General features: G+C 40.1%; 3 protein-coding genes across 7 annotated transcripts; 1 reads left to right on the forward strand and 2 right to left on the reverse strand.

Moving 5' to 3' along the window:
- Positions 1-602: 602 nt before the first annotated feature.
- Positions 603-3,364, forward strand: LOC116196614 (methylthioribose kinase). Its single transcript, XM_031526426.1, has 6 exons — positions 603-958; positions 1,408-1,717; positions 1,928-2,102; positions 2,192-2,393; positions 2,532-2,746; positions 2,977-3,364. The coding sequence occupies exons 1-6, from the start codon at positions 767-769 to the stop codon at positions 3,143-3,145; spliced, it is 1,263 nt and encodes a 420-aa protein (XP_031382286.1). The 5' UTR covers positions 603-766; the 3' UTR covers positions 3,146-3,364.
- A 151-nt stretch (positions 3,365-3,515) lies between these two features.
- On the reverse strand, positions 3,516-4,184 carry LOC116193966. The gene is made up of 3 exons (XM_031522703.1): positions 3,893-4,184; positions 3,688-3,789; positions 3,516-3,568 (listed from the first exon to the last, which is right to left on the reverse strand). Exons 1-3 carry the CDS (start codon positions 4,182-4,184, stop codon positions 3,516-3,518), a joined length of 447 nt encoding a protein of 148 aa, XP_031378563.1.
- A 2,442-nt stretch (positions 4,185-6,626) lies between these two features.
- LOC116196424 (DNA repair protein REV1) lies at positions 6,627-16,709 on the reverse strand. 5 transcript variants are annotated; one of them, XM_031526132.1, is made up of 26 exons: positions 16,573-16,709; positions 15,640-16,076; positions 15,276-15,420; positions 14,972-15,087; positions 14,799-14,875; positions 14,027-14,553; positions 13,702-13,845; positions 13,379-13,511; positions 13,199-13,287; positions 13,034-13,084; positions 12,724-12,927; positions 12,165-12,284; positions 11,588-11,680; positions 11,420-11,479; positions 11,245-11,331; positions 10,980-11,063; positions 10,788-10,818; positions 10,610-10,675; positions 10,317-10,403; positions 9,746-10,027; positions 9,542-9,615; positions 8,674-9,260; positions 8,172-8,232; positions 7,845-8,017; positions 7,306-7,498; positions 6,627-7,099 (listed from the first exon to the last, which is right to left on the reverse strand). In XM_031526132.1, the coding sequence occupies exons 2-24, from the start codon at positions 15,870-15,872 to the stop codon at positions 7,973-7,975; spliced, it is 3,396 nt and encodes a 1,131-aa protein (XP_031381992.1). In that variant the 5' UTR covers positions 15,873-16,076; positions 16,573-16,709; the 3' UTR covers positions 6,627-7,099; positions 7,306-7,498; positions 7,845-7,972. The 5 variants fall into 5 exon arrangements, with proteins under 5 accessions (XP_031381992.1, XP_031381991.1, XP_031381990.1 ...); XM_031526131.1 differs by having other exon boundaries at positions 9,746-10,018; positions 10,784-10,856; XM_031526130.1 differs by having other exon boundaries at positions 7,319-7,498; positions 10,784-10,856.
- Between the last annotated feature and the right edge of the window lie 8 nt (positions 16,710-16,717).

Genomic DNA, 16,717 nt, shown 5'->3' on the forward strand with positions numbered 1-16,717 from the left:
CCTCATCCTCTTATCTAATCTCTCAACTCCTTTTACTTTTAATACGATTTTATTTATATTTTTAAAATTTATTGTTAATTATTTTTCAAAGTAACTGTTAATGGAAAAGTAATTTTTGAACGAAAAGATTGATGATAGGATCAAAGGGAACAAAATTATGACGTCAAGGATAGGATTGGAAAAGGAAGTCTAAAACGAAAATGAAAAATAAAGAATAAAATTGCGGAATCAAAGTGACTATTTTCCCAACATTATCCGATGGGTCCTGTCCCATGGGGTCCACTTCCTTCCCCTTAGGTCTCTGCTGGTAAGCGTGACTCGTGAGTGCGCTCCTCGGAGTGGAAACTAATGATTAAACACCAAAACCAGATTTTAGCTATATTTCTTAGCTGAGTATATATTTAACAGAGAAAATTCTTGCCTGGATTGAGGAATAATAAAATAATAATAATAATAATAATAATTGTCCAATCCAATGTGGAAGAATCAAAGGTTTCATCCTCGACCACAAATTGATCCTCGTTAAAGTCGTAATTGATTGTTGATTTTGCGTAAAAAAGGAATTTACTCCCATGTGCTAAAAGAAGGGCCAGGTTCATCCTTCACCGTCCAACACCATTATCACGAATCGTGCCTCTTCTTCTCGTACCCTTTTACTATGTAAATCCCACTCTCTCCTGAGACGATCTCTGTCCGCCCGGCCCCGGCTCTAACACACTCTCTCTCTCTAACACTGACCCTCGGGCTGCCCCGTTCGACGGTGGAGATGGCGGCGTCCTCGGAGTACCGGCCGCTCAGCGACAAGTCCCTGATGGTGGACTACCTGAAGTCAACCCCCGCCCTCTCCTCGAAGCTCAAGGACCAGTTCGACGACCTCGATGTCAGGGAAGTGGGCGACGGCAACCTCAACTACGTCTACATCGTCGTCGGTCCCTCCGGTTCTTTCGTCATCAAGCAGGTCAGTGACGCTTTTCCTGTGCCACCACCCGAGCTGGGTTTGTTGTGCTTGCTTGATGCCAGTAACTACGGAAAGACTGAGCTTTTCGGATGATTTCATCGAATTTGCAGTCGTTTGTGATCCTGTTGATTCTATTCTTTCACTTTCCATTTATCAATAACGGGCAAGCATTTCACGATTGAGTCAGTTTATGTGACTAGACAGGCATTGATCTTCGTAGAACTTCATACTGCAGCTCTGCAAATTTGTGCTTAAAAGTAGCCATTTTTTTCAGAGCAGAGGTAATTGAGCGTGAAAGCTTATCCTTGCGGGGTCATCTGCTTGCATAATCATCGAGCCGGTGAATAGAAAGTGTTTATACAAGTTTAACCCTGATACTGCGATTTCCTAGTCAGTATTTTCGACTTGTTCGATGGATGTGATTGAATGAGAATTTGTGGGTTGTGCAGGCAATTCCTTACGTTCGATGCATGGGGGAATCATGGCCGATGACTAAAGAGAGAGCATACTTCGAGGTGCTAGCACTGAAGGAGCATGGCCACCTGTGCCCAGATCATGTTCCGGAAGTTTATCACTTTGACCGGACCATGTCTCTGATTGGGATGCGCTACCTAGAGCCGCCGCATATCATCCTGAGAAAAGGGTTGATTGCTGGAATTGAGTACCCCTTGCTAGCGGAGCACATGTCGGAGTATATGGCACAGACTCTTTTCCGCACATCCCTTCTCTCTCACTCAACCACTGATCACAAACGTGCTGGTAAATAGATTATCTAATGTATTTTGCTTTTCTGTCGTTTGATTTTACCTACTAGATTGTCTACAAAGGAAAGAATATGCAACGGTCTGAAGAGATTGGAATTGTCTTGTCATTTTGAGCTCTGTTAATATGAAAATTATGATGCACATGTACCGGCATCCACGTATCTACTCGAGTCTACTTGTGTGCTGCTTGGTTCTTTCTGTGCAGTGGCGGAGTTTTGTGGGAATGTGGAGCTATGCAGGCTGACTGAGCAGGTCGTTTTCTCGGACCCTTACAAGGTTTCTGAATACAACCACTGGACCACCCCTTATCTTGATTCTGATGCCAAAGCAGTCAGGGAAGACAACTTCTTAAAGCTTGAAGTTGCCGAGTTGAAATCAATGTACTTAAACCATTAAGTAAAGTCTGGATTCATCTTTTCAATCCCATGCTTCGAGGTTATATGTTCATTTGTTTGGCTTTGTGTCTCAGGTTCTGTGAAAGAGCTCAGGCACTAATACATGGAGACCTTCACACGGGTTCGGTCATGGTTACTCAGGACTCCACTCAGGTCATAGATCCTGAATTCGCATTTTATGGGCCAATGGGTTTCGATATCGGAGCCTACATTGGAAACTTGATTTTAGCTTTCTTTTCACAAGATGGACATGCAAAGGAAGGGAATGATCGAAAAGTAAGGACACCATTGACTGTAGACTCTTTAGTTTTTTCTTTTTGCTTATGAATTCTGGTATAGTCATAGTGCGGGCTTTCAGGGAAATGGAAGTATGCTCTCAATCCACTATTTTTCTAATATCACAATTTGATGAAGGTTTATAAGGAGTGGATCTTGCGTACAATTGGAGAAACCTGGAATCTGTTTCAAATTAAGTTCGTTGCCCTCTGGAATAAACACAAGGAGGGCTCTGGAGAGGCATATCTTCCGGCAATTTATAACAACAATGAGGTTCTTCAGCTCGTGCAGAAGAAGTATATGAATGACTTGTTCCGTGATTCCCTTGGTTTCGGTTCTGCCAAAATGATCAGGTGAGATTGAATTGTTTCATTCTGTCTTGAAGTTGGTCAGTTTCTCAGTCAAATATTAGTTAGTCTTCCCTTCTTCAGCCCTTACATTTCAAATTTCAGAAAATTCGCTCCTTTTGATCTCTCCTAATTATTCTCAATAGTCATGTATTTGAACTTTAAAATGGGTACCACTTCCTCTAACATGCCATTATGTAGAGCTCTGTATGACACTTTCAGTTTCCGATTAACAGGAGGATTGTGGGGGTGGCTCATGTGGAGGATTTTGAGTCGATCAAAGATGCTAGCAAACGCGCAGATTGCGAGCGGCGGGCCCTTAACTTTGCGAAGATGCTTATGAAGGAGAGGCGAAAATTCCAGTCGATCGACGAAGTTGTGCTAGCGATTCGGGAAGTACAGTAAGTTAAACAAACAGAGCTCCTGGAGGCCTTTTTGGTTTTTGCAGTTGGAATGAAGTGTGGGGATTTCTGCTACAAATATATTTGAAGTTTTTGCCATGGAATAATTTGCCCCTCCCTTGTAAAAAGAACATACCATGGTGTTCATGAGTTTCTTGACACCATGTGATCAGTGGAAGTTCGAATTTATTACTGCAGCGGCAGAGTTGCATCTTTGTCGGAAGCCCAGTAGATCCTGCATCGATTTCTGGTCTACATTCGGGTGAGTTAGGATCAAGCAAGTTGCTATGACGAAGCTTCTCATTAATGTGTACTTGAAATGCTTTGTTCAACAACAATAGCTAAACGTGGATGGATTGCCTGGTCAGTCATCTTTAGTGTCCATACTCGGCCTCGTAATCACTCCACAGCTCATCAACTTTCTTTGCTAACAACTCCAAAAAATAATCATCACTATGACTCCATCTCATCTTCCTGTTTAGTTCGGCCACAAATCCGCTTCGGAGCCCGTTACATTAGTCTGAAAAAAAGGCCGTTATGGCATACCCTTGATCCCAGCGGTCACCTTGCCCTGGCTTGGTGCCAGCCCCGCCTTAAGCCTCACGGAATCCGCTATCCCTTCCATCAGCCCCACAGGTGCCTGCTGGTCTGCAAACCACTGCCAGATATGCGTCATCTCGTGCTACAGGATCCCCGTGAACTCAGCCTTCATGTCCCCGGAATAGTTCGCTACATACTAGCGCCAACAAACTTTCGATATTGGTGTAGGCTATGTCGTCGTCTAGGGTTTCCAAAAAAAGAGTCACATTCGACACCTCCGATTTCTGACCCTGGATGCTAGTTTCATTCAGCAGCCTCCGCATGAACTCTGTGGAAGAGTTCATCTTTTGCTCGGTGTACTCGACTCCAATCTGGTCAGTGAATCGAGCCCAACCGAGCATGGATGCTGCATTATTGGTCACATGGAACTCTACCGCTTGACATTGTACTAAGGCAGCCAAGGCTATTAGGGTGAGTAGGAAGAACACTAAATGATGAGCCATGGTGTTCCAATTGGGGTACTACGAAGAACTTCGGTTTCTATTTATAACTGGGAGAAATCAATATTATAAATCCGATTCGTCTACCTGCAGTTGTCACGACTCACTTGAAAAACCTTCGGTCCGAACAATTTTGCTATTCCGATGTAGTGTCTCTCTTGATCGTCTTGTAATTTATGAGAAGAACATGTATAATATCTGTCACCATTCTCTGACTTCACCCCTCCGTGAGGATTACTACTGCAGAAACAGGGTCGAGATTTCGGTTACAAACTCGGGTCACTTATCAATTACTATACATCGAACCGAGTTGGCTCGAGGAAGGTTACATGCACCGTAGATTGATTCCCGATGTGGCGACCTTGTTAGCGTTGTATTTGTGATTCTCATGTATGAAACAAAATCGGTCGGCTGTTTTTCCTTTGTCACTCATGCCATGTATGTATCTTCGGCATTAGATGCTTGTGATGTCTCGTTTGAATTGCATCTTACGTTTGTCCAAGAAAAAAAAGGACGAGAAAAATTACAAAAATTTGCCCACATACAAAATGCATCGATGTGTCTGATAGAGTCCATACTCATGACCTCTACCTGAAATAAGTATCAAAAAAGCAAATGCAGTGCTGGTGAAACGACGGAGGGGACCGATAGTGAAACCGTTTAAAAATTGCGATGTCGACAACATCTGGATATACAGGACGAACTGATCCATGAGTCATAGATTGAATAAATATATGTATGGTATGGATTAGAAAATCTGACATGAAAGTATAATGAACAAAAACTATCATCAAAGAATAGGCGGCTGGGGGCGAGTTTACTCAGTGGCCACGCCCACGACGGCTCGGACCCGAATAAGCTCGGCTTCTGATGAACTCTGGCACGATAGATGAAGGCAAGGAGTAATGTCGATCCCTTAGAGGTCTCATGCCCTCAGCTTGATCAGAGGATGAAATCAAGAGGAAGAAAATGATCAGAGATATGGTGTTAAGAGCGACAATGAGAGTTTGAGACTTCATTTCTATTTGTTTTCTGCCCCTTTCTTGCTGGTTAATTCTTTGCTTGGGGATAGAATGAACGTGTTGATGGTCTTAAGAGGCCATATATATATATATATATATATATGCATGGAGACATACCTGTGTACATGAAATAGTCCAATACAAAAGGCATGCGTTACGTATCTTTGACTAGCTAGGTTTTTGTAATTTGTGGGCTGAGTTGGTTCGAGGAAATCAATATATACTTTTCACTTTGGATTTGATTCTAAATTCTTAATTTAAAGTGTGGTACAGTTGACAAATTAGGTATAACGTAAACGGATTTTATTTGCAATTTAAAACATATTATATAGTCAGGATCATGTTTTTACTCGAACTGGAATTAATTTAAGTTAATAGGTTGATGACACGTGGTGCTATGACCAAGAAAATTTTTTTGTTGGGCATGGAATTTAAAAAGATATATTTTGAATTTGTAGTGTTTGAAACTTTGAAGCCTCAAATGCTTGACCACATGTTTGACTAAATGAATCCTAGATAAAGGATTTTATAGATCTCCAATTTACCTTTTTGGTGGGTACTTGCGATCTGTCTTTGAATTTTGGTACACTGCCCATAAAGGTTACATTTTTGGTATTTTGGTCTACTGCAAGGCAAATTCTACTTTTTCAGGCTTTGAAAACCCAAAAAAGAAAATAAATAAATAAAAACGACTTTGTAGATGAGAAACCTAACACACTAAGGGCAAAGGGATGAGAATGTTTGACTGTCTGGGTCAACCCCTGATCTAATTCGCACCCAGCCTCATTTTCCCACGGCGAGTTCAAAACATGCCATCCGATTTGGTTATATATTTTACAATATTTACAAAGCCAAGAAAATTATAAATACTATAATGGCAAAAAAAGATGCATGATATTATCTTTACATTTCAAGATCAACCTGAGCTAATCACCTTCATGATTGTGAATGGAACACTTTTAATTAATTAGTATATATGTTGACTCATTCATTCCATGTCAATCGGATCAATTCACCTTTCAAAAGACCACCAACCATTATTTTTCGCAGTAGCTGTGATCAGTTTCTGTTAAAATTGCCGTCTCGGTGCCAACCGAGGAATAGTCAGTGCTACTGATGAATTCATTCCGCACTATCGAATCATATGATCCTTGAGAGGATACGGCAATAAAAAGTGATGATAATTATAAGGTAAAGACTACGATCTCACGGGGATCGGCTTGCCCTGTTCAGCGAATCACGGAAGCTAAGTCGAAATATGACAAGTCGTTGATTGGAAATCTGCCTTGGTAAACAAGCATATATAAATTGCGTTGTTCTGAAAATTGAAGTCAATTTACGGCATCTGAAGAAGAATATCTTTTAGTGACCTTTATGAAATATGGCGGCAATGAGTTTTTTTTAGTAACAATGGGTGACCGTATTTTGCCTAAATAGTAAACATAGATAATAAATAAAAGATTCGATCCATAGAATTTCCCAACAGGAAACTGGGAGAGAGAGAAGTATTCGCTCCTTAACGAAGGTCGCGATTTCAACCATCAAACCAGAAAATAACTATTAATTGATGGCGAGGCATGAAAATCCTCAAAATTAAATAAGGATATGGCCATACTATTAACTGAAAGTCGGTCAATAAAGTGGTCGTACAACTCATTGATCTCCACCTCTCCTCGACATCGACATGTAGCCGCGGGGAAATTGTCTTTGAGGATGAGCTCGAACAGGGGGAGAAGTTGCTCCATCTAGACTGATGAAATGGATACATGGCGGACCTGAAGTGGTGGTTTGCTTTATAGCATCAACACTGATTGCGGCGTTCCCCAAGGCTTGCTGCTGAAGCTGAGGAAGACTCCGTGCTCATAACCCAACAAGGGTGACGGGTCATACTGGTACCTGAAAAAATTCCGGGAGACTTGTTTGGTGTTGGTGAAAGTAGCAAGACTTGAGTTCGGCCACGGCTTCTTGAGGAAGACGGGAAAGAAAAGAGAAGAGCCGGGTGAACGAAGGCTACAATTAAAACGATGGGCGGCGCAACCCCAGCGAGATAAATGGAATAGCAACCTCGCGCTGACTAATGCTTAACTATGAGAGAAAATCACCTGTGAACTTTACCAGCAATTAAAGTGAATCCGCAGCAGCAGAGACCCGAACCCTGGACCAGCACTGGGTCGAAGTGTTTGGTCTTTGATTCCTTCCATCTCCATTGAAAAGGTTTATCTTCTTAATAATAATAGCATCCCCGCGATGTGAGGATTTGACACAGAAGCAGTCATGTTATAAGACCTCAGCTTCCTGCAATTCGAGAAAAAAAAAAGAGGCCAACCATTGATAGATGTCCTTGTACAGGAAAGAGCTCTCCATCGAGATGACACATTCCTTTGTTAACTTGCTAGGTCCAATACATCAATCAAATGCCAGCTCTTGTCTTTATTGTCTTCGAGTTTAAACTTTGATTCACTTGCTTTAAAGGCCTTTTTCTATTTTTTCTTTGTTTAAAAAGGAAATTTTAATGAGCACCAATGGAGAAAAAAAATAAAAAACCAAAAATAAACGAATAAAGTGCTGAAAATTAAAATTCAGCCCTTACTTTGGGTAATCAAACACATGCGAAGTGAGGTAACAAGCCCAGACTACTCACCCGCCATGATGAACATAGCAGAAGTCAAATTTGCTGGCAACTGACATTTGGAGACCGAGATTCTGCCATGCATACTTCTTGCGCAATGGGAATTGGATCACCAGACAAATGATGCATTAGTCACTCCTTCAATCGACATGTAAGTTCCCTCCATAATTTTCATTCACTGATGCCTGAAACATTGAATTACCAGATAAATCGGTTATTCTCAAGGAACAGTGGATCTTAGCTCCACCTTGCAGTGTGAAAACACAAATCAGAAGGTACAAGGACACATAGTATGAGGAAAATTGCCTATTGAGCAAAACAAAGGAAGGAGCAGCAAACCTGAAGGTAAGGATATATAACATCATAAACTTGTTGGAATAATTTTGACTTAGCCGATAGCCTGCTTAAAAAATGACGGAAAGAATCATAAGATACACAACCTCAAAATTAGAGTCACAAGATACTACAAAGCTTTGCTGAACCTTCACATACAATTCGATCCAATCAACAAATGCATAATATACTTTGGAAAGACCATTTTGAGGATTCTAGTTGCAAGCTTCATGCAGGTGACACATAGGAGATGTATATGCAGAAACAATCATCTACTTACATATCATCCATTCCGGTTTTTCACAGATTCTCAATGGTGTATAGGCACAATATGTGAGCTCTCAATGGTGTATAGGCACAATATATGAGTCTACAGTGTACATCTTGGATACTGACACCTTACCAGTTACGAGCATAATTATGTCACTCGCTGTCAAAGAACTCACTGGGGCTACAGGAACTTAAGCAAGAGTTTTAGAAAGAAAATGAGAATAAAGTTCGATCATACCTCTTAAAAATGCGACAGCAAATATAAATCTCTTCAATATCAGATTCTATCTTTTGTTTGATGTATTGCTTCAGAAGCTCGGACAAGCAGTGAATAGTATCATCCACTCCATCAAATTCTGAATCCGTATACTCAGATACTTCAGATATACAGTGTTGAAGTACCACAGACAAGTTCCCAGTAGGCCCTGATCTGATATATAAATCAGCAAGCATGTTCAAGATCGAGCTTTTGCTGGCTCCGAATTCAGCAATCCAGTTTGGAGGATTACCGATCCAAAGTCCACCATCCATTACTACTGAGTCCAAATTTTCGGTACTCCTCATCACGATCTGGTCCTCGGGCATGTTCTTACACAAAGTGAGATCAGCAGCCGAGATATCACATTCTCTGTGTGCAGGAAGCAATTGAACTATGCCATCTATCAACTCTTTTGGCAATTGCTGTAACACCAAGGGGTCTACTTGACTCAGAGATGACGGCATAAAATCGGTGTTTCCGATACTTGGACGAGAAGATTCCAGATTAGAAGAGCTTGGCACAGCCATTGGCACATTACCCTCTATTGGAAGCTGAGGCTGCTCCATCTAATCATTTTGGGAGAAAAACGAAGATTTTACCAAAAATTACACAGATAGGCAAGATCTAAAAGTTAATTCTCAAAATTGACCTGACATCAAGCAACTTGAGAAATTTAGGAAAGCTCTGGAAAATGGTCACCACCCATCAAAGAGGGGATTGTTGTAAGAAATAATTATGCAAAGTACCATTGGTGGCAGAAGATAATGCAATAATACATTAATATGTGCGCCATGACTGAAGCACGAATCAGGAAATGCATCAACAATCAACAGAGAAAGAAGCTAACCTCATTATATGTTTGAACTTTGTTTGAAGGGCCCACATCAGAAGAAAGAGATCCCTCTGCGGTACTACATTGACCTATTTGGCGGAAGATGAGTTGGAGCAAGATATGGTAAAAATAAATTACTCAAAGGCCAGTTGAGAATAAAATAATAAGAGGACAATGTGAACTTTTTACTCATCTATGTAAATACTGCAGAAAGATTACCTGTCTCGTCATTGCCTATCTCCTCAGATTTGCCGTAACTTTCAGAAATAAGAGTAGCTAGCTTTCCCCCATAAGCTTCATTTAACTCAGAGAGAATTTCTGGGGGAAGAGACTCTATAACTCCCAAATCTAGATGGCATAGAGGTGGTGGTTCCAAGGACTGGTTTGAATGAGCTTCACTGATTGCTGGGCACCAGTTTGTTTCAATTAAATTAGCAGCCGAGTCACCAGTTAACTGTATAGAACTTCCATCAGAGGTCCGTCCCTGTAAACCTGAAAGCACTAGAAAAATCATCAGCAAAATTCAAATCATTCATAACAGTGGCAACTTAATGGAAGAGATCACTATATAAAGTTGCTATTTACTAAAATTTAAGTTGTTGTGATTTCCTTTAGTTGCAAAAAATAGGTCATTAATTGACAATATGACCGCTCTAGCACTCACATATGAACTTTAGGCACATATATTGAAGATTTTCTACAATATTGGCATGCATTAGGAAGTGATAACAGCTGTTATTAACTTATAATCATATTAATAATAGAAATTCAGAATGACAATCAAAAGTACCTATATGAGTCCTCTCCTTGGGATCGCTGTTGATGTTGCTTTCTCTTCGAGAAGTGAGCCATGTCTTCAATAAGTTTCTTTCATTGACTTCAGAAGAGTTGGAAAAAGTGGATAATTGAAGTCAAATTAAACCAGAACAAAGAGGGCAGATGCATGTGTAATGTGAAAAATTCCATCTCAGTGAAGCTGAATGCAAAGAACATGGTTTGAGAACTTTTTTTTTTTATTTAATCTGCGCATATAATTTTCAAAAGAAAGAGCTAAACCATGAAGTATTTCAGTTCTCAACTTACCTTGTTTAGTGGCATCTGCACTCAGCTTAGAGACTTGCAAGCCGACACCACGTATCTCCTTAACATCTATGTATTAGTGATAACAATATGAATCAATTTCACAACAGAATCAAGAAAGAACAAGAGATTTTCAAGTGAATCACAGGAAATGTTAACTCCAACTGACATCCTTACCCACATGAAAGGATCCAAAGAGTTGTGTTGTTATCCTGTGAAGCACATCGACATCATCAGTAGCGACTGGAACCTATATGCAAAAATAACTCTGATGCTACTCCCAAAAAAATAATGCATCCAATGAAACTTCAAAATATAATAACATTGAATTATATATCTAAACAAGCATGGCTCAAATATGAGATATTTGTACCGTTACAGTGTGACTGAAGTTTTCACAGTCTCCACAGCCCATATATTTTGCAGGCTCCTCAGCATCTTTCCTTCTTTTCTTAATCTACGTCACAATCATATAGGTTCGTGAAAGGAATACACACACACACACATATAAATATATTAAAACTAAACTCTCCCCAATCACTGATCTATGGAAATTAAAAGCATAATTCAGTGAAATTGGCATCTTGATACGTCAAAATTTATCTGCAAACGAATCATAAGTAAATGAAATGACATACCTTAAGAGTGAATTTGCGTCCCTGCACTCCATATCCCTGCAGGCGCAAGGAAACCTCCTTACATAGATTTGAAAGAAATTGTTTACTCTGAAACAAAGATTATCATTAGTTTCAAACCATGCTGATCCTGAGAGTAAGAACGACTCAGAATTCTAGAGGGAGATGCAATACTTACATCTTTCAAATCCCTGAACCTCACACCCCAATTCACTTCAGCACCAATAGACTTGCTTTCCTGAATTAACATATAAATAGAAGTTTGGGTTAAGTTTGTAAAGTGAAGGTGATAGATATCTCAAGAAATAGAAAGATCAGGTGACTGCCAGATTGAAGTAAGCCCGACCTGAATGGTTCCAACCACCCGATTATCTGCTCCTCTACTATAGTTCCACAGCATTTCCCCAGTTTTTACACCAAAATCCCTTTGCAGTGACTCCTATCATAAAAATGATTACAAGTAAAAATACAGGAATTCATACCATAAAGGTTCCGGTTTCTATAAGCTGATATCAACAAGTCATATGAGCAATGAAGATCAGCAATCTTCTCTTTAACAAGTCATATCATAAAGATTCCAGTTGTCATAGGAAAGCTCCTGAGCTAGCATTACAAAATTCTATACCAAGATGGAGTTTCAAACAACGAGAAAGCCAACAAAAACTGGGTAACAAGAAGTAGGGAAAGTTTGCAGCTTATTAGATAATTCATTCCTTTAATCCCAGATTCATGAAACAGCAGTAGAATAAATTAACCAATGAAAGTAACCAGCCTGATAATGGCAGACATCGCTCATCACAAAATTAAGAATAACAACATATCTTAAAGGATGTGAAAGCTCTTTGTCAGGCACAAGCTGCTAATATTCATGTTCTTTGTCATATTTTAACAATATAATATATAATTTAAATGCATATGGAGACCTTTGAAATCATTCGCAACTGTCCACAAGTCCGAATATTACGCTGCTTCAACTTGTCTTCCAAAACATGACCTATCCCTGGAAGAGCTTTAATGGGAAGATCGTGCAAATAATCATCCACCTACAAAGTCCCCAAAAGAGTTTCAATTATATAAATATAGCATTGTCAGTTATTATTACAAAGAAAGACATGCTTGTGGACGAGGTTTCAAATTTTACATGTACTTAAGGTGGACCATGATAATCCCAATGCAACAGATGCAAGTAATATAATAAACAGTATATTGGACATATTAAAAATGACCTCAAATGCTTCACAACCAGAAGAATCAAGTAGGTGAACAGGATATGCATGGAAAATTTATAAAACATCCTTGCACACCTCAGCTAGAAAAAAACATAGCAGAATATGGCCATAATGGCCAATGATTAGTTGCTTTCGTCGTAATTGTTATGAATATGACAGGACATGTTGCCTCGGAAATCCTGATGGCAGTGACTTACAAAATCTTACAATCTACTAACAAGGGAAACATGAAAGGCCAATTATCTTAGCATACCCTTTCAAAGGAGATATAACATTGACCATTTGGCTTAGCTGTTCTGGTAGCTAGGCGGGCCATCAGCATATTCCCAGCTATCCCTGCACTTGCCGTACATCTCGTGGTCTCGTAAATCTCTTTTCTTATTTCTGTCGCCAAAAGTTCAGGATCGTCCACTTCAGAGTCTGTTACATCTAGAAATGCTTCATCACAGCTTACAGCCTATCACATCCATTGCAAATAGGGATAAATAAAAATAAAAATAAAACAAAGAAAGAAAAGCTATGAAGAGGAGCAGTATTCAGAAATTGTCTTCTCATGACTGAACCTGAACTTTCTTGCATCGCTTATGCAGAATATCATAAAACTGATCAGCAACCTGAAAACCATCTGGGTTTAGATAAAACCTCATGACAAGTGATTAAAGAGTAGTATTCAGCAGGAAAAAAAAGTGATTAAAGAGTAGAACTGAACCATCATAACGATGAGTCACCTCTTCATAAGCCTCAAAGTTGTATGGTAAAATAGCAAGATGCGGACAGAGTGCCTTGGCATTTTTAACAAACATCCCAGCCTTAACTCCTGGATGGATCGTTGAGGACTTTAGCACATCAGTACAGATAAAACTACGGACATTAATAAACATTAAACAAAAGGACAAAAACCAGCTAACCGTAGTCACGAGCAGGGTAATTTGCAGATGAAATTTCAGCAGTGCCTTTTGGGTTGTCTGAGTGGCATATGGCTACAGGTTTATCCTGTAACTCAGGAAGGTCCCTGATGACCACAGAGACGAAGAAGCAGTCCTGGAAAACCATCAATCTTATTGTAGAGATGAAAGCGAAAAAGAAATTTAAAAAAGATAAAGAGTCCAGCAAGTATATTATGCAAAAGATTCTTATCTTATCTAAACCTAGAAATTTATGTTAGTTAAGTTAATAATAAACAATAAATATAAAACTTCGAACAACAAAAATCTTTACAGGGGAAAATCACCATATCAATATGAATGACAAAAGTTTTTTCAGGATCTTCAGAGGCTTTATCCTTAGAACTGGTAGACATAACCCCATCTGGAGTACTAGGGTAACGCTTCCGGTACCTATTTCTCCATGTTCCTATAAAGTGCAACCTGGAAAACTGCAAATCACAAAGATATCAGGGAGTAACATAAGAACCAAGCATGTTCAAAGAAATTGATAATCTCCATCCTGCCAGAGCACATGTTCTTGCAAAATCGTGGAAACTGTGACTGCAATTGACTCTCTACATGGTTCAAATTGAATTTAAGCTTCAGCAGATAAGGATTCTGAGATGGTACCTTGAAATAATTTTCCACAAAGTTAGGATCTCCTAAAGTTGAATGGCTCTTGGGAGACTGCCTTCTGAATGCCAAATTTGATGATTCTCTCATATTTGTGCTATTTACATGGTGACTGCTAGCAGAAGTACAGGGATCATCAGGACTCTCTTGGAGTTCTTCCCCGAAAATTGTCTTTTGTTCTGCTTTCGTGACAGTTGGCTCTGTTCCACAACTCACCAGTGGTTCCGCACAGCAATTAACTGATACATTCTTTATCACATCATCCCTACTCTCATCCTCAAATCTTTCATTACTCTCATCCTCAAATCTTTCATCACTCTGCATCCTCTCTTCTATTGTTTCAACTTCTTTAATGAATTTCTCCTCCTTCAGTATCCCACAATCCAAAGATGATTCCGCAATATCATCGACATTAGAAGTTTGGTTGCCCAAAGCATCTTTAGATACCAAGGCATTTTTAAGGGCAAAGAACGACGACAATTTTGGTTGATTATTAGCGACTTGGTTGAGCTCATAAGGAACCCCTGAAAGGCCAACCAATAGTCACATAACTAATGAAGGCACCCAGAGAACACAAAAGCAGAGAGAAAAGAATCAGAATCTTCAAGAAGATAATAGAAGACCAGCAACAACCAAGTTGCACAAACAAGTACCAACTCCAATCAAATCCTAGGAAAACTTGCGGCTGTGGTGACATTTAATCAAGCCATAGCACCCAAAACAAAAACTTTGTATATTACATGTCGAAAGTATTACGTCAAGTACATACAGCTTAATAGTTTGTTGGCAGCAACAGAGTCCATGATCCACTGGGGTTTCACCACTGGAAGTCCGCCACTGAAGGATCTGCACTAACGTATTAGCATGAGTCAATATGACATGTAAAGGAAGATCATCCTCTAAAATATGCTGAATTAAAAGGCTAAAATATGAATTACACACCTCAAATTCTTGACTTTACTGTCAGGAAGGTTGCTGCAGATGATATGAGTGACATGGTGCCTGGAAAAGTAGTTCTCAAATCGTCCTCCGTACTTCAACATATAACCTCTCAGTTCCTGAAGGAACTCCGAATCAGTGAAGTCTAAACCAATCATAATCATTTCATAAAGGAAACGTTTCAATTCTGTTTCACCGAGCCAAAACCTTACACCTCATAAAAACAAACATGAACATGAATGTAACAGTGGCTCGTAATCAAATTTACTAGCATTATTGTGACCAGGAATGGGGACAGAAAGTAGACCTGACTGGAGGGAATGGTAAAACCATCGACAAAGATGGAGACTCCATGAAATATAGGCTTCAAAGTATTTGAACCGCCATGGGAAGAGCTCGCAGCTTCTGCTTCGAACTGGTCCTGAAGTTTCCGGTTCTTTACAACCATGTAACTACATTAAAGTTTCCAAAACGTGAATCAGTTCAGTTAAAAGTATTGAAAGCCAATTTCTAACCCATACATGAATATGATAGACGCAAATGATTCTGAAGCATGCGCAGAAACATTAACGCTGTAGCTTCATTTCAACGGAAATGTGCGACGACCGCCCCGTTGGAGCTCACCACGTCAAATCCACAGTGACGTCGGGAGAGAGAAGAGAAGTAATCACCTGCCGAAGTCGGAGAAGGGTGAACTGCGGAAGGAGGAACGGGAGGAGGAGCGGGAGTTTGCTCCCCATGCCACGCCGAGGGTTTTCTGGTTCACCTTCTTCTTCTTGCTCCTCTGACCGCCATCGCCGCTGCTTTGGCTGTTGTTCGAAGAATTTGATGCAGCCGAGTTACCGCGGCTCCGCTTCGAGGTATCGGCTGAGTTACCGGAGCGAGTCAACGAATTGAAGCTCATCTTCTTCTTCTGGTGATTTCAGAGAGAGAGAGAGGAAGAGAGTACAGAGGAAGCTTTTGATTTTGATTCAAACGAAGCGGCAAAACCGAATCGTTTCTTATATATAGGCGGGTCCACCGGAACCCGTTCCCGACCAAGTTTTTGCTCCGGCGACGGGGATTTCCGTTTTGCACCCTGCACTTTGACCCCAGTTTATTTTGCACCCTGCAACGTCCAGACCACCTCGTAACACTGTTACATTACAATGAAGTTGGGCATTCCATCCGGCTCGTGCCGCGAGCAATAGAGTAGAACACAAAGGTTTTGGGAGAATTTCTCACTGAGATACGTACATTGTAATGCTAATGTACTGATGTATGTAGAGCTATACAAAATCAATTTAATAAACTTGCACAAGTTACAAAATAAGCATGCCAAACAAATATGAAAGTGATGTGATGAATGTCTCACTATTAGCGATCTTAAATTACACTCAATATCGCAATTTATCAAATCTCATTACAATCTCTCAAGAATATGATTTCTCTCTATCATTGATATTAGGTGACACGATTTCAAGATCAACCTTCAAAATGAAGAGAGCATGTTGTTGGAAATCTAGCATCCATTCTCTTTCGATTGTTTGCCATAAGTATTTTCTCTAGCGCCGACATTTGAGTACTAGTAAGAGCATCTCGACGAACATAACCGCAAGGTGTACCTCAACATGACATTAAACTGACGGTCTTCAGTTAAATACGTGACGGACGGCACTAACGGCATCTGAGAAATGGCTTGCAAGTTCTGGGCCGGGTTCAGACAGAAAACACGTGTGGATTTCAAACCGGCCCAAAAGCCCACTTTCA

This window comes from Punica granatum, chromosome 2 (assembly GCF_007655135.1).
Source record: "Punica granatum isolate Tunisia-2019 chromosome 2, ASM765513v2, whole genome shotgun sequence".
NCBI lineage: Eukaryota > Viridiplantae > Streptophyta > Magnoliopsida > Myrtales > Lythraceae > Punica > Punica granatum.